The sequence below is a fragment of the Meles meles genome, chromosome 6 (assembly GCF_922984935.1).
Source record: "Meles meles chromosome 6, mMelMel3.1 paternal haplotype, whole genome shotgun sequence".
NCBI classification, from domain to species: domain Eukaryota; kingdom Metazoa; phylum Chordata; class Mammalia; order Carnivora; family Mustelidae; genus Meles; species Meles meles.
In genome coordinates this window covers 135583954-135604116 of record NC_060071.1, presented here as the reverse complement: position 1 = coordinate 135604116, position 20163 = coordinate 135583954, and the positions used below count along the sequence as shown (strand labels likewise).

Here is a 20163-nt window from a genome sequence, read left to right as displayed (position 1 = left end):
ATTTTTTCTACTTTCTGCATCTGAGATTTGCCCAACTATCCCATTCTTTTTTTTTTTTTTTTTTAAGATTTTATTTATTTATTTGACAGATAGAGATCACAAGTAGGGAGAGAGGCAGGCAGAGAGAGAGAGAGAGGAAGAAGCAGGCTCCCTGCCAAGCAGAGAGCCCGATGCGGGGCTCGATCCCAGGACCCTGGGATCATGACCTGAGCGAAAGGCAGAGGCTTTAACCCACTGAGCCACCCAGGCGCCCCCAACTATCCCATTCTTTAAACTTGATCGTCCCCGTGTTCTTTATACTCAGCTTTTATTTTATTAGGCTTACATACTAACTGGGTACCCAGTGTGCTCTGTAGGGGAGAAATCTCTTATGACCTTTCATGGCGTCTCTCTTTCTGGAGAGAGGCTATCTCTGATGTTTTATCTTTTTATCTGCCCTCAGGTTCACCCAAGCAGCACTGACTATAACCTGATGTGGACGGGATCTCACCTGAAGCCCTTCTTACTCCGCACACTCTCTGAAGCACAAAAGGTTAATCACTTTCCCAGGTAATGCTCTTGTAGCTACTTTGCTCCATTTAAAGGTGCCTGACACTGGGCATGTAGCCAGCAGAGATAATTAATGTCCTTAAAAAAACAAGTCTGTGATACAGGGCAACAGTCTGCAGATCAGACTGAGGTGTTCACATCCATAAGCATGTATTGGACAATGTAGACATGGAAGGTTCTGAAGGAGACTGTTTCTGGATTGTAAATCCCATAGGTTCTCTTTCCTGAAATTGAGCAGCCTGAGAGCCCTTCGTATGGATGGGTTCTCCCTTCTCACCTCCTTTTTCCACAGTGTTGTTTTCCCCTTTATTAACAGTGGCCCCTTTAGAATCTTCGTAGGGTGCAAACATTGACCTTGGGTGCAGACAGTTTCAGGATTCTAAACAAAAGTACAAAAAAACATGATATCGCATTGAATCCTGGCAAGGACAGATGACCAGACATGACCATCATGATGGTGATTTCCATTTCCTTACTTTTAATGGAACTAAAGGAGGACATAGGTTGTTAGCTGGTAGACCATTAATTTGAATTTTTAATGATAGATCATCTTGTGACTTTCTGACACAAGAACTAGGAAGGAGTTCAGAGAATTGAATGTCATTGCTGTAGAAAACTCCTTGCAGTCACATTGTTAATGGCAGCCTAGGGAGGCAATGCTGCCTAGTGGCTAGAAGCAGGAGCTCTGTAATCAGTTACCTGGGCCCAGATCCCAGCTTTGCTGAGTGACCGCCAAACATGACCTTTCTGAACATCAGTTTCCTCATTGGTAAAAAGATGTTACTAAAGACAGACTTTGTAGAACTGTTGTTAGGATTTAACCTCTCAGGATATAAGATGTTTAAAACAGTGCCTGCCTGTCACATAGTAAACACTGTAGAAGTCTTAGCTACTGTTTTCATGACCAGAGTTTCTTAGTGTTTTCATCCACGAAAAAGAAAATAGGAATAAAACGGATGCTGACGGGGTGTCTGGGTGGCTCAGTGGGTTAAAGCCTCTGCCTTTGGCTCAGGTCGTGATTCCAGGGTCCTGGGATTGAGCCCCGCATCGGGCTCTCTGCTCAGCAGGGAGCCTGCTTCCCTTCCTTTCTCTCTGCTTGCCTTTCTGCCTACTTGTGATCTCTGTCTGTCAAATAAATAAATAAAATCTTTAAAACAACAACAACAACAACAAACAGATGCTGAAACCCTACCTTATTCTGTCAGTCATACTCAACCATGGAGAGATAGATAAATGACCTTATAGAGAAGGAAACAAATCTCATTTAATGAAGAGAAGGAAATCCAGTACAAATTTTTTTTTCTTTTTTTTTTTAAAGATTTTATTTATTTATTTGACAGAGAGAGATCACAAGTAGACAGAGAGGCAGGCAGAGAGAGAGAGGGAAGCAGGCTCGCCGCTGAGCAGAGAGCCTGATGCGGGACTCGATCCCAGGACCCTGAGATCATGACCCGAGCCGAAGGCAGTGGCTTAACCCACTGAACCACCCAGGCGCCCCATCAGTACAAATTTTTTAATTTGGTCAGTAGTTATATGTTTTATATTATTTCCAGGACTTATGTTCTACAAAATCCTTACGTACTTATGCTAACAGGTTTCATTTTCAGTTAACCTTCGTAGGCTTTTCTCATTTTTATCTCATGAAATTTCTTTATTGATTTTTCAGTTCTGTTGTCTTATATCTTGTCACCGTGTCTAACTACCTGGCCAGTGTCAAATAGTTTCTTCATCATCTGGGATAAATGTGTGTTTTGAGTCTTCATAACAAGTTCCAGTTTTATTTGATGTCTCAGCTTCATTCGCAGAGAGTAATTTAAACTTTATTTTCTTCCTCACTATCTGGAAGATGTGGATTTGGTATTCTAAATGTGTGACTGGATGACTGAAGTCAATCAGATGCATCTGTTTTAAATAGGCATTGAAAGAGTCCTTGAAATAGCCCACATTAGAGTCTGCATTCCAAATTCATGCGAGCAGTGTATTATTTATTTTAAAAGTTTCTGAAATACTCCCGTTGGTATATAAGAATTCTATCTTAGTTTAGGGTCAGTCAGTATTAATAAATTCAATCCTATCTTCTCTTGAGTACTTCTTGAATGTATTATTCTTGCATGTTCGAGCACATTAATAATCCATCATCTAGGGGCGCCTGGGTAGCTCAGTAGGTTAAAGCCTCTGCCTTCAGCTCGGGTCATGATCACGGGGTCCTGCGATCAAGCCCCACGTCAGGCTCTCTGCTCAGCGGGGAGCCTGCTTCCCTTCCTCTCTCTCTGCCTGCCTCTCTGCCTACTGGTGATCTCTCTCTCTCTGTCATATAAATAAACAAAATCTTTAATAATAAAAAAATACAATCCATTATCTAAATGCGATGTCCTTTGTGGCTTCTGCTGCTCTGTTTCTCATGTTTTCAGTCCAAAGACTTGAACTCACATGCAAGAGGAATTCGAGCACTAAAATATTTCTAATATTATTGTCAACTCTTTCTTAATACAGTTTTTTAACTTTTTATTTTAAGTAATTTTAGACATCTAGAGAAGTTGCAAAAATATAGTTACTCCGTATCCTTTACCTTGTTCTTCTAACATTAACATCAGTTACAACTGTGGTATAATTATCAAAATGGAGACTTGAACATTGGTATAATGTGCATTTTAATCAAAATTTATAATATTTATGGTGTTTTGATGAATCGTGTACTACAGTAGTTGCAGTGAGAGTCAATTTAGTGTCAGTGGTTTTGTAGCCAAATGATTACAGGGAATTTGAAAATAATGCATATTAATTCGCATGCATATTTTATTGTAGAGAAGGTATGCTATGATATAAAAGATCTGCAAGCATTAAATATGTTCTTTGAGGCTAAGCCATTCTCTGGGGGAAATGGCATAGAAGAATTAAAAGCAAGGGTGACTGGGGGATAATTCTTGGGTGGGAGGATGAAGACGGCTTCTGGGGGTGCTCACACAGGTGACCAAAATTCATCATGCTTTGCATTTGTGATTTGTAGACTTTTCTGCATATATATTACCTCTAGTAAGAAGTATATTTTAAAAAGTGAAAAATGTACTGACAGAAAAGAGCTTTCCCTTTGATAGTATTTTTAAAAGGTATGGTGGCTGTTGAATCCTGATGTTATTAAGGTTCCCTTGAAAATACTGAAAAGGGTAGTGTTAGGGTTTTATTTAAAAATAATATTTACCATTCATTGGCTCATTTGGAACAATTTAAGTTATTGTGTTTTTTTTTTAAGATTTTATTTATTTGAAAGAGAGAGTGAGGAAGAGAGTGCACAAGCTGGGGAAGGGGCAGAGGGAGAGGGAGGAGCAGACCCCACTGAGTAGGGAGCTCAGTGTGGGACTCGGTCCCAGGACCCTGGAATCATGACCTGAGCTGAAGGCAGATGCTTAACTGACTGAGCTTCCCAGATGCCCCTATTTAAGTTTTTGATGAAGAATCTTAGATGTCAACTAAAGGATACATAGTTTCCCAAAATTTGTATAGGGGGCATTAAGCAGAAGAATTTGGAGACCACTAGGATTGGGCATCTATAGGAGAATGCATTTCTTTTCCTTGTCCTCTGCTCATTATTTCTAACTGATGAGAAACATCACTGAGGATCCTTTTTAAAAATAGACAATCACACACACACAAAAATATACAATCATAGATCAGGGACTCACTGTATCCAGGGAACGTGTATATTTAAAAAGTACCTTCTACTGGGTGATGAATATCAAGGATGACACGTGTTGTGATGAGCACTGGGTGTTATACACAGTTAATCATTGAACTCTACATCAAAAACTGATGATGTACTATATGTTGGCTAACTGAACATAATAAAAAATAAATAAATAAATAAATAAGTGCCTTCTAGGTGCTTGCTTAATCTTCCCAGGTAAATATATACCTAGAAAGCTATATATTTAAAAAGCACTAGGGTGATTTGTATCTGGGAATTTTAGGAATTACTGTTCTGGACTAAATCAACATAGTGTGGACCATCTGTACCAAAATCACCTGGGCCACTTTTATAAAATGCAGAATCCTTGTCTTTATTCCAGAATTGTGAGGGCTGGGGCCCAGGAACAGTAATTTTTAGTAATTCACTTTCTAGGTGATTTAGTAATTCACTAATTACAGAATTTAGTAATTCACTTTCTAGGTAATTCTTATCTGAAATTTAAGGACCTCTTCTCTGCATTTATGAAGAGGACAATGGGTTTATGATACCTAGACTTGTCAAAGCTTCCTTTGAATTTAAGAAATCATAGTGAAAAGTTAGAACGGAGGAACAGGCACCGTAAGTTTTTAGTGGTTACAGCAAAGATTCTTAGATGGTTTTTAATTAGTGGAAGAAACCATGACTGGAAGCCGGTAGTGGAGCTCATGAGTCCAGCTGAGGCCAACTGAAGTAGCTGCTGTAGAACTCCAGAATGTACTCACTCATAGGTGGCTTTTGCTGCCTAAAGTTTATGGGGGTCATTTCCTTGCTTTTCTTTAACATTTTATCTTTTACATATCCATCTTCTAAGGATGTAAATTTAGTTGTCAGTGGGATTCTTTTTCTTTTTCTTTTTTTTTTTTAAGATTTTACTTATGTGAGAGAGAACATGAGAGGGGAGAAGGTAAGAGGGAGACACAGACTCTCCGCGGAGCTGGGAGCCCGACACGGGAGCTGCCCAACCAACTGAGCCACTCAGGCACCCGTCAGTGGGATTCTTAAAGTAGTGATCTGAGACTTTACTCCAGTAGGCCCACTGTAGTTCAAAATTAAGGTCTATCTTGGACGCTATGTAGGAGAAACATATCAGACCCTTGGTTCTTGTTTTACTAATGATGATGTGAGTTCCGTGTAGTTATAGCAAAGGTTGGACAATTATTGCTGTTAAATATGTGTAAGGTAGCCATATATTTTGTTTTCCTGAATGGTACTATTTTCAAGTATGCCAGCCTTTGCCCAGGCCATGTTTCTCAGAAGGTCACATCTTCCAAATATCTTTGTGTAAAAATTCCCAGAATGCTTTGGGTTTAGAACTTGTTAGTTGGGGTACTAGTGTATTTTCATTATTTGGGTAATCTAGATTTTTTTTTCCTGCTACTAAAGAATTGTGATTCAATGAACATACAACATGTAGTGTTCCTAAAATATTTCATAATTATTTTTAGTAGTGAATCGTCACAGGCTGCTAATGAAGCTAGAATTTATTTGATGTATTTGGTTTCTTGACCTTGAAAATTTGAATATATTTATCAAAAGTCAAACTTAGAAACAGCCTTTCTTGCTTTTTCGTATTTGAAGTCTGCTTTAGAACAGATTTTATACTCATAAGACCCATTTGGCAAAAAGGATCAGATTTAAATGTAAGACCTAAAACTGTAAAAAATTCTAGAAGAAAACATAGGAGAAAATCTTTATGTGCTTGGATTTAGTAAAGATTTCTTAGACATAACAGTAAATGCACATTCCATAGGAGAAAAATATGGATAAATTGGTTTCTTCCAGATTTAAAATGTCTGCTCTTTGAAAGACATTGTTAAGAAAATGAAAAAATAAGCCACAGACTGGGAGAAGATATTTGCAGAAGACATATCTGATTAGGAATTTGTATCCAGAGTGTATAGTGAACTCTCAAAACTCAATAATAAACAGCTCTTCTTTTTGCAAAATGGGCTAAAAATATTTGAACAGATGCTTCACCAAAGAAGATAGACGTGAAAAGATGTTCCACATCAGTAGTCAATAGTGGAATGTGAATTAAAACCACTTGAGGTACTACTACCTACCTGTTGGAACGGCTGAAAACAAAACAGAAAAACTAGACACCACCAAATGCTGGTCAGGACTCAGTGCAATGGAAGGTGGAAACTTTGCCAGTGGGAAGTGCAAAACGGTGCAGCCACTTTGGGTCATAGTTGCTTAGAAAGTTCAATATATACTCACACATGTGTTAGTTCTAAAACATGTCCACAGATTCCTTGACGTGGCCTTCAAAAAGTTGAGCTTAATTTCTCTGTTCTTGGGTGTAAGCCAGCCTTTGTGACTTCTAATGGATAGAATATGGCAGAAGTGACGGCCTGTTGCTTCTGAGGCTGTCATTAAAGACATTGCAGCTTCTTCCTTGTTCCCTTTCCCTCTTGAATCACCTGATCTTGGAGAAACCAGCCATCATGTCACGAAGACACTCGGTCAGCCTTACAGAAGAATTCACATGGGAAGGGACTGAGGCTTCTTGTCAACCACCAGCCCCAGGCGAGAGAGCTGTTCATCAAGTGGGTTCTTCAGCCTCAGTCAAGCCTCATGACCACAGCTCTGGTCAGCGTCTTGACTGTAGCCTCGTGAGAGACCCTTGAATAGAACTACCCAGGCCTGCTACCCCCACACTCCTAACCCACAGAAACTATAAGATAGAAAATGTTTATCATTGTTTTGAGCTATAATGTTGTGGCAGTAATTTATAATGCAGCAATAGATAACTAATAGAACTTACTGAACAGTCTTACTGAACTTGGCAGTCTCATTCCTGGAGAGATCGCAACTTACGTCCGTACAAAAACTTACATTCTTACAAAAGTCTGTGCGTAATGCTTTTAGTGGTTTTATTCATAATCTTCAAAAACTGAAAAGAGCTTACATGTCCATCCACTGGTAAATGAATAAGGAAACTGCGGTCTTTCTGAGCAATGGATTACTCCTGAGCCCTAAAAAGGAGTGAGATCCTATGCAGGCAACAGCAGGGATGAATCTCAGTTGTTGCCAGTCTCGGGGAAAGGAGCCAGTCTCAAAAGGACATATATATGTGATTCCATGAACTTGACCTTCTAGAAGAGACAAAACAAGAGGGACAGGAAACAGATGAATACTTACCAGTGGCAGAAGGGGATGGAAGGATTGGCTCCAAAGGGACCCGAGGTAACTTCTTGGGATGCTAGAACCATTTGTGGTAGCGATTAAATAATTGTATATGTTTGTTCGAACTCATAGAATTATATACTAAAAAGGGCAAATCTTACTGTAGGTCAGTTATACCTCAGTGGATAAATCTGAATGAAGAAATCCAGTTCATGAAAATGATTACTAAACTTTGGGGTTGACAGGGTGGTCAATCTCATGTATTACTGTCCTGGGTACCCATTCCAGCTCTGAACTACGAGCTCTGTTGTATGTGGTAACACAGGAAAGCCTCAGAGTCAGACTTTACTGAAATGGAAAACTTTTATGATTTTTAGGTCCTATGAACTAACCCGGAAAGACCGACTCTACAAAAACATCATTCGAATGCAGCATACACACGGATTCAAGGCTTTTCACATCCTCCCTCAGACCTTCCTTCTGCCAGCCGAGTATGCGGAATTCTGTAGTAAGTGCTTGGCTGTGAATGCCCCCTTCCTCCCCCGCCACCTCACCCCCGCAACTGAGCTCAGGGCAGACTTACCCCAGGGGCCACCTTGAGTCAGTAACTAATTAGGGCTTTTCAAATCCTTAAAACAGTGTGGTTCTTTAGTAAAAGAGCTGGAGGGATGACTTTAAAACCATTTTCATTGTGATTGTGTCCCTGTATGTTTATTTTTAGTACGCTTGTTGCTCTCATTTCTAGAAGGATACATGGGTGTCACACCTGTGCCCCTGTCTGGTACAGAACGTTTCTTCACCAGCATGAGTCCGTGCCTATGGAAGGGTGTATATACTTCTGCCTTTGAACTATATATGCTCCCTTTTTGTTGTCTGCTTTTTCTTGCCATTTAAGGAATATTCCTATCCCCTTGATTTCTCGATTTGTATGACTTACAAGGTACAAGTATCACACATTGTTTAGTGTGAGGGTGTAGAGGTACCCGTTAGTCACACTCTGGTTGGAGTTCCCTGACAGGTGTTAGCCCAATAGGGATCTAAATGTCCGCTCTCTTGCCTGTAAAGCTCACTAGGAACATGTGGCTTGCTTCCCAGTCTCAATGGGGCCTTCTAATTCCTTTTGTCTTGAAGTCAGCTATCTTCCCCAGGTGCAAGTAGACGAAATGGGCTATTTCAGACTTTCCTCCCTGGGGGCAGAGCCTGAGTCAGGAGGCCTGGTGCATGGAAGAGGCGTGAGCACAGAGAAGGTGGGAGGCAGGTCTTTTGTGAGAGTCTGAAAAGTAACAGTAGTAAAAGCTAACATGGAACGAACATCTCGTTTCTATTAGGCCCTCTTCTGAGTGGCATTTCTACTCTGAGGTGGGTACCGTTGTTATTCCCAGTTTTACAGATGATCAGACAAACATACTGAGAGGTCAGGAGCTTTCCGTAAGTTGTGTAGTTTGCAAAGTGTGGTTCAGACTCTGTGGTTCGGTTTCAGAGCCCGTGTTCTTCACCACCAGGCCTTACTGCTTGAAGACCCGGGGCTGTGTGTGCACATGTCCATTTCCCAGTACCACCAGTGAGAGAGGCCTCTTCTGTGAGAAGAGTCTGGAAGGACAGACACATAGATACCCTTCTTCTCAGTATGTCCAGGAGAGAGACTCTGCCTGTCTTAGGAAGCACAGAGAGAAGAAGAGAAAGTTCTCTCTAGACTTCCTGACTTGTGATTTTCTCAACCTGTTAGACTGGTTAAGAAAGTCTGGTCTGGTTGCCCTATGAGGGGTGTTCGTCCTCTGGGATTTCTGTCATTGGGATTTCCCGCTTCACGTCAGTGAGGCCGTTTCTCTGATAGCACTCCCTGTTCCAGCAGGGACCATTGCCAGTTCAGTGTTTGCCCACAGAAGGCTCTGAAATGGCTCAGAAGAGACTAGTAATTAAATGAATTAAGTTCAAAATGACAGTGGATGCAAAGCTGAAAACTTAGTTAAGAATTTTTGTTATGTGACTTTAGCCACCTTACTTTAAAACACTCTGTGTCTTAGCTGCCTCCTCTGCAAAATGGGATTATTACTAGTATTGACCTCATCGTGTTGTTGTGATGTTTAAGTAGGTTCATACATGGAAGGCACTTGGAATGGTACCTGATAGGTGCTTAATAAATGTTCATATTACTCCTTATTTCGAGTTATGTTGAGATGTATTGTTATGTAGTAAAGGTAAAAAATTATGCAATAAGCCAACATGATAGCATAAAAATACTTCAGTTAATGTGTTAGCAGCATGTCCCAGATGTGAACTCCTTCTGTTAAATTCTACAATAATTCCCTGTTGAAGTCTACAGGAATCTGAGATGAAAATTCCGTTTGTCCTTTCTCTGCTATTTCTTATTCTCCTGTTCACCCTTTAGAGGCAGGTTGAGGGGTGGGGGCGTTCCTTCAGATGACTGGATAGACTTAGGGTTCCTCCATCAGTTCAAGCATGACCTGTCTTTTAGTAGGATTGCTTCTTTAGTGTATTATTCAAACTTGTGTGCGTGCTATTTTTTAACAAAAATGAATTTAAAAGTTCAGCAGAACACATGGAATTAATATAGCCATAACTCAAAGCCACCACGCTTAGCCCCAGGGCAGTTACTATAGGCAAATGGTGTTCCTTAGTCCCCCAAACAAAACACTTACTGACGTCATCACCAAACACCACAGCAGGGACTCACTGTGTTTGTGGAAAAGGGGGAGCAGGGACAACATGATAGTAAAAGGGTCTTCTTGGTTTCAGTCTTGGCGGGATGCCAGTGATCCTTTACCAGTTGTCCAGAATCTATGACCTCTACGCTAAAATTCATTTGGCGGTGGGGGAAGGATCCAACACTGTTAGGTTAGTTGTGTTGCTCAGGTTACGTCTCAGGGGAGAAACCCACCTACTGGTACCACGTCCTCTTTCAAAGAGACGTTCCTCTTCTTCACGAAGTCTGTCTTAAGTTCTTCTCTTCTTTTGGTGTCCCCCTAGCATATTGTAACCCAGAAATTTCCATTTTCTCCATGACTCTTGTGTTCCTGTCCCTCTGTAGCTCACTTGAGTGTGGGCACTAGGAGAGTTTCAAGAAGGAAAGGGGCACAAACAGGTTAGCCTTTAGAAAAATAACTGTGAAATGAATCGGAGGGCGCGAGGGGAAGAACACAGTGATCACTTGGAGGTTACGACGGTAATCCAGACAAGAAGCGTAGTTGGATTGAGCTAGGTAGCTGGAGTAGAAGAGAGGGAGCAGAAAGAGTGGTAGAATAAAGTGAACCACCTGGCTGTGAGTAGTGAGGCAAGGGTCAAGGATGGCTGCAGAGGGGTTACTGTGAGAAGGCAGGAGCCTCGGCACGTCTTTCACTAGGGAGTGTAACCAGGACTATAAAGGAACAGCTATTAAAAGGGATGAAGAGTGTGAAATTTGGGGCCGGATATGGATTTGAGAGGCCTACAGGTTTCCACGGGGTGATTTGCAGGCAGCTGTAAAGCCAGGGTTGAGTTCTGGCCAAGGGTAATAGATTCTGAAAGTTTCAGGGATGGAGGAAGAGGTGATTATTAGAGAAAAAGGGAAGAAGCACCCCAGAGAGGAGAGTGAGCTTGAAGATATGAACAAGGGAGTGGGATCCCAGAGGAGATGGGAGAGGGTTGAATCAAGAACAGACATGCGGAGGGGCGCCTGGGTGGCTCAGTGGGTTAAGCCTCTGCCTTCAGCTCAGGTCATGATCTCAGGGTCCTGGGATCGAGCCCCATATCGGGCTCTCTGCTTGGCAGGGAGCCTGCTTCCTCCCCTCTCTGGCTGCTGCTCTGCCTACTTGTAATCTCTCTCTCTCTCTCTCTCAATCTGTAAAAAAGAAAAAAAAAAAGAACAGACATGCGGAAAGATGCTCAGCATCACTCCTCATCGGGGAAACGCAAATCCGAACCCCAACGAGGTGTCACCTCACACCTGGCAGAGTGTCCTAGTATCAAAAAGACAGGAAATGACAGGTATTGGTGAGGTTGTAGAGAAAAGGGAGCCCCTTGTGTACTGTTGATGGGAAAGGAAATTGATGCAGCCACTATGGAAAACAGTGTGGAGGTTCCTGAAAAAATGAAAATGGGGATAGCATATGACCCAGCAATTCCAGCTCTCGGTGTTTACAGGAAGAAGATGAAAACACTAATTCAAAAAGTTCTGTGCTTATTGCTACATCATTTACAACAGCCAGATTCTGGAAGCAACCTCACTGTCCATTGATAGACGATGGATAAAGGTGTGGTATATATACACACGATGGAATGTGACTCAGCCATAAAAAGAATGAAATCTCGCCATTCATGACAACATGGGTGGACCTAGATGGTATTACACTAATGAAATCCGTCAGAGAAAGACAAACACTGTATGATTTCACTTATATGTGGAATATTAAAAAACAAGACAAATAGATAAACAAAAATGAGAAGACTTTTCAATACGGAGAACACGCTGGTGGTTGTCACAGGAGGCGGTGAGGGCCGGGGGGCGGAGGGTGAAACAGGTGAAGGGGAGAGGAGGTACAAGCTTCCAGTTATGAAATAAATGAGTCACGGACACGAAAAGTACAGCGTAGGGAAGGCAGTCAATATCGTAGTAACTGTGTGGGGACAGATGGTAACTATGCTCATTGTGCTGTTTCATAATGTATGTAGATGTTCAATCACTGTATTGTACAAAAAGAAAGTGAAGGGCTCCTTTCGATCACTTGTAAATTATTGTCCTTTTGTGCCACTTGCACACAGTTTGACTGACAGCGATTTTTTTCATCCAAGCTAAGAGAAATCACTTAAGGAATGCTATCATTTCAGGCGATCTAGTGTTTGATCCCCAGTGGCACTGTCTGCAGCGGGAGCCCTCGGAGGTCCTTGGGTTGACGGAGGCGAGACTCTCAGATTCCCGTAGGCTGTCTGTGATAGTCATAGACCAGTATGAGAGAGTTGCCTTATTTTGTTTTCATCCTCTCATTCAAGAAAGAGGGGAAATGGTGGAAGTAATGTGTAGTTTTGCTGCCTCCTCCTTCTTCCTTTCCTTCCCCTCTCTGTTTTTGTGTTGGTGTTTGAAGCCAGTTCAAAAATACAGGTATTTTAGGCGGGCCGCCCTCCACTTAGAAATATGGAAATTTCTTTGGGTGTCTGAGTGGATACACCATTGTTGAAATTTAAAATAATAAACTCTTGTCCTTTCTTTCTCTTTGTTTCTCTCTGTCCCTCTTTTAATCTCCCAATATTTTGAGCAGATTCATATTCAAAGGACCGGGGACCTTGGATAGTAAAACCAGTGGCCTCTTCTAGGGGGCGGGGCGTCTACCTGATCAACAATGTAAGTATGCAGCAGGGGGCACCATCTCTTCTTCCTCTTCTAATTTCTTTCTTCTTCTTCTTTTTTTTTTTTTAAAGTAAGTTTTACAACCCCATGTGGGGCTTGAACTCATGATCCCAAGATCAGGAGTGATATGCTTCACCGGCTGAGCCAGCCAGGCGCCCCCTTACCCTGTCTTCTTACTAGTTTTCTCTTGTTTCACCCTTTGTCTTAGCTACTAATATGATTTTTTTTTTTCAATTAAGAGTAGGTGCTCCGTTCTGAAATCTGCATTCAGACGTGTGAGTTGAGGGTGGGTATGAGTTGGCTACTAGTCACCTTACCAGCAGTAACCTCTTCCTGTTCTAGCAGTTAGTCCGTGGCTAAAAAGTCAGTTGATCAAATGTTAGGGAAACATTTGATGTAAGAGAAAGAAGCCTTTGGTGTCAGCAGAAAAGAGGTTCCTTTTCTACTTGTAGAATACTGTCATATTAATTCCTCAGTACCAAGCATTAATTGGTAGCATATACATTTAGTTTCTAGCGTGAGAATTGTGGGTTCCTGCCCTCGAGATCATCGAGGAAATTAACCTCAGTTCGGTATGGCATCCTTGATGCTGTTCCTGCATCTCCCTCCCTCCTCCTCATCCTCTTCTTTTATTCAAAACTTGTCAGTATCTTGATTCTTTGCAAAACCCTTATTAAAAGTGGTTTGTAAGTTGAACAAATACAGAATAAATAAAGTAAAATCTCAACCCCAGGCTCACTTCCTAGAAGACTTTTAACAGTAGTTTATAACCTAATGGAGTTGATTTTATGTTTCTTTTCTTGGCTTTACGTTGTGTTTGTTAAGCCCCAGTTTGATGTGTATTATATTCACATAACCTCCTGCCCTCCCTTCCACATTCCTGTGCTTTATTGTTGTTATATTTTGAAAGTTTATACAATTATACTATCTTCAATAACTGTGATTCCATTTCTCTGCTTTATCTATAAGTTGAGTAAAAAGAATTAAACTCAATAGTAACCTCACAGCATTGGAATTCTGAAAAAAATTTTCTACGTTTTATTTGTTTAAGTACTCTCTACACCCAACGTGGGGCTTGAACTCACGACCCCAAGACCGGGAGTCACATGTTTCTCCCACTGAGCCAGCCAGACACCCCTGGAATCCTGAAATTGAACCAGTATTTCACTCTGGGTCTTTCTTCATTTTTACTCCTGGACATTTGGTCAGCCCTTTTAGTCTGGAAACTAGTGTTTTGCTTTGGTTTAGGGAAAATTATCCTTTTTTTTTTTTTTTGCCTTTGTTTCTGCTTCTAGACCTCATTTTTGAGGCGTCCTGGGTCTTTCCTTTATGTCAACTTTCCTCTGGTATTAAATTCTCTGTTTTCCCCCATCTTGATCTTTCTGGATCACTGGTTTGGGCTTTATCCATTTTAGTATTCATTTTATCTACTGTATTTCTCTGTTGGCTATCATATTTTATAGAAATCCTTACTTTCTGTTTGCCTTTTTTTTTTTTTTAATTAAAAAAAGCCTGTTGTTGCTTAATGGATTAATGGATGGGGTTTGCCTATTGGCCTTAGTGAGGATATCAGTTGAAAGTTTTTTGGAAAGTTCTCTTTTGTTTCATGAGTTTTTTGGGGATTGTCTTTTTTTACCCCCTGCTGTTGGGTTTTCTCAGTGTCAGTGACCTTGGGTGTATTTGTGAACTAAAGACTAGACTGACTGAAACTGACAGCTGGCAGGGGTTTTGGGTACTCTTGTGTAGGACTGATTCCCTGCAAGTTTCTCCCTGGACAGAAGGCGAGCTCAGTTTGGTGCAAGGGCAAACCGGTGTTCCCTGACAGGCTGTGCCTCAGGTGGGTGTGAGTGAGGAGCATGCTTCTTCCTGCCACCCCCTGCCGAAACAGAACAGGCCTAACTGTGAATTACAGAGGAAGATTCTGGTGATTTCTCTTCTGGGCAGCACTATCTTTTCTGTCTTTTCCTCTCTGTGTCTGTTGTAGGGATAGAGCGGCCTCAAATTCCACTCTTCTCTCAGATCCCTCGGCCCACACAAGATGTCCTCCTCAGAGTATTATCATCAGGTTTTATCCTGAGGGCAAAGCTCTGGATGTTGGAGGAAGCCCCCTGAATTAATTAAGAATTAATTATCTGATTTTCATTCCTTGGCCCACTCCTGCTTCTCATGTTTGTTTCCTGCCAGCTTGGAGCTTCTCAGAGGCTCCTTGAGATGATTGTTCTCACCTCTGGTATTTTGCTTCCTCTGCTCTGTTTTCTCAACCTGATCCCATCTGCTTTCTGTCTTTGAGGGTTTCCTTCAACTTTTGGTCTCTTACTGGCTCCTGTGAATGTTTTCTAACTTTGTTATCATTTCTTTCTTTTAAAAATATCTTCTCTGTCCTTCCAGTGGGACTCTGGAAGGGAAGAAGGGGAGGTAGATATGTGTGTGTGTGTGGTCAAGTACTCTGTTGTCAAATTCCCCAATTTTCTTTTTATGTGGTCCGAGCTATTTCCTACATGTGCACAAACTAACTTTCTGAGAGGTCTTCCGCATCGAAAAATCCTTAAATTCAGTCTGGACTGAAAACCATTCGGTGATTACTGATGGCCAGACCTTACTGGGCCTCGTTCTGGTACAGGAGCTACTCCAGCCTGAGGCCTAGGCTACAAGTCCTGTTACCTGGCCCTGGGTCAGTCCCTCTGGAGGCCTTTTGCCCCTGAATCTCTTATGACAGAAGGCCCTGGTCATATGCCTTAGAGCTCTCTTTTCTTGTTTCTGTTCTGACCTTGGCGTGTAGGCTCCTGTCTGACAGCTTTTCCTTCAGCTCCGTGCCAGGAGCTCCAGTGTTGTTTGAATCTCATAGACGGCACTCGTTTGGGTTTGGGTTTTAGCTGCCAAATGGAATTGCTATTGAAAGTCAACTGTGGTACAAGTTTGCTTTTTATTTTCTTAGACATGAGTCAAAAGGAATAGGATCTATTTCCAGCTCATCTGGGACGTTTTTCTTTTGGAATGCACTTTTGCTCTAGTGATTTGTTATTTTGAAACGAACATCATAAAGAATAGAAAAGTTAAACTTTCCTTGGTGGGGCTGAGAACCCGGTGCCCTAACTCTTCCCTGGATGGAGTCTCATAGAGGGTGACAAGTCTTTAGAGAATGCGTTTGGCAGGCTTTCCTTCTCCCTCCCACTTCTCCCTGGGCTGAATCCCTAGAGACCCCCTGCATAGATCAAAGTACTTGGCAGGACCCTTTGCCCTCCTCCTCCCCCTCAGTGAAGCTTTGGAATGAGTCTGATTCTTTGAGGTATTTGGTGAAGGTGCCAGACAGAAGCCTGGGAAGATGCCAGCAGGCACCAGGGGAGCTGGCAACATGTGGACATAATGGGAAAATATTCCCATTTCACTCCAAAAACTGGAATTTTATCACCTTTTACTCAGACCTACAAACCATGTAGTTAATACTCTTCTCTCTCTCCTTACACACAAGGCCTCACCATCCTGTCTTTTCCATACCTGGATCCTTTCCCATGGAATATGTGACCCATTAGCCAACTGGATGAAGTAACTCTTTCCAAGGCTGCTGCCTGCTTTCCTTTTAGATTTGGGGCGGGGGGGTGCTCAGGCGGAGGGTCTGTGAACAGAACTAACCGGAGTGGGTGAGGGACTTGGGGGGTGGGTGGAGTTAGGTGTGAAGGCCAAATGAAAACATCTTTCCTTGTCTTCCCCACTGGAGAGGGCCTCTTATTAAAAATTCCCAATTATAGACATAACCTTCTGGAAAATGTCTACAAATAGCAACTTTTACCATTACAAGAACAGGATAAAGGATAGAAAAGGCGTTACTTTTATGAAATACTGAAGGGAGAAGCGTGAGCTCTTATAGACGGAAGTGCCTTAGCCTGTCAGCTAACATGGCTTCTTAAGATGTGCTCTTTACCTCTAGAAATACAGCACAGAGGAGCACAGTTGTGTTTGCCCCAGCTCCCTCAGTAACCATGACTAAATGCCGTATTTTCCCAATTTAGTATATTCAAGTTGAGGAGGGAAAGATCTGGCATTTTCTGATTAAGACACAAATTTGATTATGGAGGTCAAATTTCGTCATCCTCGTCTCACACATTAGCCGCAGTAAATACAACATTAATGTTTCCTTTGAGATCTTGAAGTAGCAGGAGAATAGGTCACTCTATTTACTCCCTATATTTGTGAATATAATTCTTTGTAGTGCTCTATTTGTTTCTATGTTGTTATCTTAAGTGCTCTCTATTTTTTATCATGGTTCAAGAACTATTTAGGGAGTCCTTGCTGTGTGCCAGGTGCTGCACTCCTTAAAGCCTTTTGAGGACTAGGGATTATCTCTCAATACTAACACTGATACTAAGCTAATGTGTCTTCATTATGACTTGGTGCGCAGCTCTGAGTGGAATGGCACGTTGTGCACCGTGATGAAGGCCGTTGAGTTACAGAACTTGGTAGAACCGTAGAGGTACTGTTGAGTTTACACTGGTAGGTCTTGAGCATTTCATGTGTGCCTGTCGTGGTACCTTACAAATATAAACTCAGTTAGTCTTCAGAAGAACCCTAGGTAGTTACTGTTATTTCCTTAGTAAGTGGTAGAGTCAAGATTATAACTCAGGTCTAGCTGATTCCAGAGCATAACACTCTTAACCACTGTACCATTCTGCCGTACAATAACTTAACAGATACCATGAGCTTTTTTTTTTAAGACTTTATTTATTTGACAGAGAGAGATCACAAGCAGGCAGAGAAGCAGGCAGAGAGAGAGGAAGGGAAGCAGGCTCCCTGCTGAGCAGAGAGCCCGATGCGGGACTCGATCCCAGGACCCTGGAATCATGACCTGGGCCGAAGGCAGAGGCTTTAACCCACTGAGCCACCCAGGCGTCCCCAGATACCATGAGCTTTAATCTTAAAGTCCAGTTAGAAAAATGGATATGTTTCCAGCTTTCCCAACAATTTAGATCTTGCTTTAGCATGCTTTGGAGGGCAATTTGAGCTTGGAATTGAAATCGTTTGAAATGAGTTAGTTAGTTGGGGAATGATGAAAAGGAAACAGGCTTGAAAATACCAAAAAGCTTTCATTAGTTGCTTCTTAGTATGTAACATTATATAAAGAAACTATACCCAAACTGTTCTTTTCTTTGATGAACTACAATTTAACTCCTGATGTAGGTAGAAATGAGAGGCTCAGACCACTGAACAAATATTAAAGTAAAATAATGTACGAGATAATGCATAACTCAAGGGATACGTGTGCATGATGAGGGAGCGGAGGGAGGAAGTGGGCAAGGACATTAGATCTGTCATGGAGCGATGGCCATCGCCAGTGTAGTCTCTGGTTCCGAGGAAAGTTGGATGGTCGCGTATCTGCCGCAGCCTACAGGTGTTACTCAATGGGAAGAGGTCTGCATTTGTTTAATTTTAGGTTTGGAACACAGCCTGAGGCTCGCTCCTTTGTACTATGATTCATCACTTCTTACATACTAAGCCGACTCAAAATGAAGATAGTGCTTGTGAGAAAGTGATCAAGAAATGTAAGGGAGTCCGGAAATGGTGTGGGCGATCAGGTCCATGAGTCTGAATCAGCACTGACCGTCGCCGGGTCCGTGTGATGCAACAGTGGGAGATGAGTGGGGAATCTCTTTCTCTTAACTCTGGGGTTGCTCATCGTGGTTGTGTATGATGTTACAGGTCATAAAATTATCCTTATTTCGTGGTAACTGTAGTATTTGGGGGTAGCAAATGCATTATTATAAAGACCGTCTTTTGATTTCGGGGGTTAGTATTTCAGGTCAGAACTTTGGGGAAAGATGTGAATAGTCTTTAGAGGCGGACTGGCTGGGTTCCAGTGCTCCTCTGTCACCCTCTCTGACTTTTTCCTCGTCTGTAATATTTGAATGGTGATAGACCTACCTCAGAGGTTTGGGTGAGGACTGTAGGAAATAATACTTGTGAAGAATTAGAACAGAGCTGGACGTGTCGCAAATGTCCCGTGCATTTATTACATTTCTTTTCATGCAGATGTTACTAGTTACTTCTGTTGCTTCTACTGCAGCCATTATTGTTACAATTATTAATATAGCCACGTCCCTTTTTCAGTCCTTTTGTCCTGTATAGGTTGTGGTGGCTTCCAGCTGACTTTTCTGTCTTCATCTAATCTCACTTAGAGTTGTGCTATTCCATATATTTTAATCTTGCTATTAAGAATCCACAATCATTTCCTCCTTCCCACCATGTTCAGGCTAAACTTCCTTTGTTGGGGGTTCAAATCCCTTTGCCGGTGGTGTCCCCTCCCTCCTGATATTCTAACCAGACCTTTCATTATTTCTCAGGTCGGTCTTTTAGCCCCAGGTCAGTGGTCTGCGTCCTCTCCTTTCTACTAAAGTTTGTGCCTGCCACCTTTCCGTGGCAGCTTCCTTTCCTTTCCACCATGTGCTAGTAGTTTTCAACATTCGCTTCTGCGCCTACTCGTCCAGAATAGGCCTTCCGTCACTGACTCACGTAACTGGGCTGCCCTTGTACTGTACAGTCCCATGTCTTGCGCTTGTAAATATGCTGCTTTGTGTTCTTTTAACTTGTACATTTTGCTGTCCCTTACCTAAATATTAAACCCTTTGGAAGTATGGATTAGGGTCTATGAGGGCAGGGATTCTCTCTGTCTTCACTGGATCCTCAGTGCCTTATGAGTATCGAACAGTCCTCATGATTCTTTATTGTATAACAACTCTTTTTTCATTGAAAAACTCTTTAAGATCTAGTTCAGTCTTTATAAAGTAGCATAGGAAATACAACTGAATAAATCAATGAAACATCTGTCCTGTTTCTCAAGGAAAATGCCAGGATCCATTGGGAACAGATCTGTAAGTTCTCTAAGCAACCATGAAAGCCTTTGCTTAAGAATAATGGTAGTATTTTAGGGGCACCTGGGTGGCTCAGTGGGTTAAAGCCTCTGCTTTCGGCTGAGGTCATGATCTCAGGGTCCTGGGATCGAGCCCCACATCTGGCTCTCTGCTCAGCGGGGAGCCTGCTTCCCTTCCTCTCTCTCTGCCTGCCTCTCTGCCTACTTGTGATCTGTCTGTCAAATAAATAAATAAAATCTTAGAAAAAAAAAGAATAATGGTAGTATTTTAAAATTTCCATCACACCTTACATTTTGGAGAAAGCACGTTTTTATTTATTTTTTAAGCATCTTTTATTTTCTTGGCATATAACTATTTAATATCATGTATGTAAATCTTTAAAGCTGTTATTGCTCTCTTTATTATGTGAGAAGTGGTATGTAAATTTATTTTCCCTCATTGTAATTGGATACCCATAGTGTTTATAAGTGGTGTGTTACCTGACCAGTTGAAGGTGGGGGTAGGTTGAAAGAAAACTTTTCTTAAGAGTTGTAGTTTTCCGCTTTATTGTTTCTGAAAGG

The 20163-nt window shown here is 41.8% G+C and overlaps 1 protein-coding gene across 18 annotated transcripts in view; it reads left to right on the top strand.

Moving 5' to 3' along the window:
• TTLL5 (tubulin tyrosine ligase like 5) overlaps positions 1-20163 on the top strand; it is a 284906-nt gene that overhangs the window by 20886 nt on the left and 243857 nt on the right. For all 18 annotated transcript variants that reach the window (XR_006818747.1, XR_006818746.1, XR_006818744.1 and 15 more), the window contains exons 5-7: positions 443-549; positions 7780-7910; positions 12655-12737. Coding sequence is in view for 14 of the 18 variants with exons in the window: in XM_046008989.1 (XP_045864945.1) it covers positions 443-549; positions 7780-7910; positions 12655-12737 (321 nt within the window). In the remaining 4 variants the exon portion in view is untranslated. The remainder of the gene's footprint in view (positions 1-442; positions 550-7779; positions 7911-12654; positions 12738-20163) is intronic.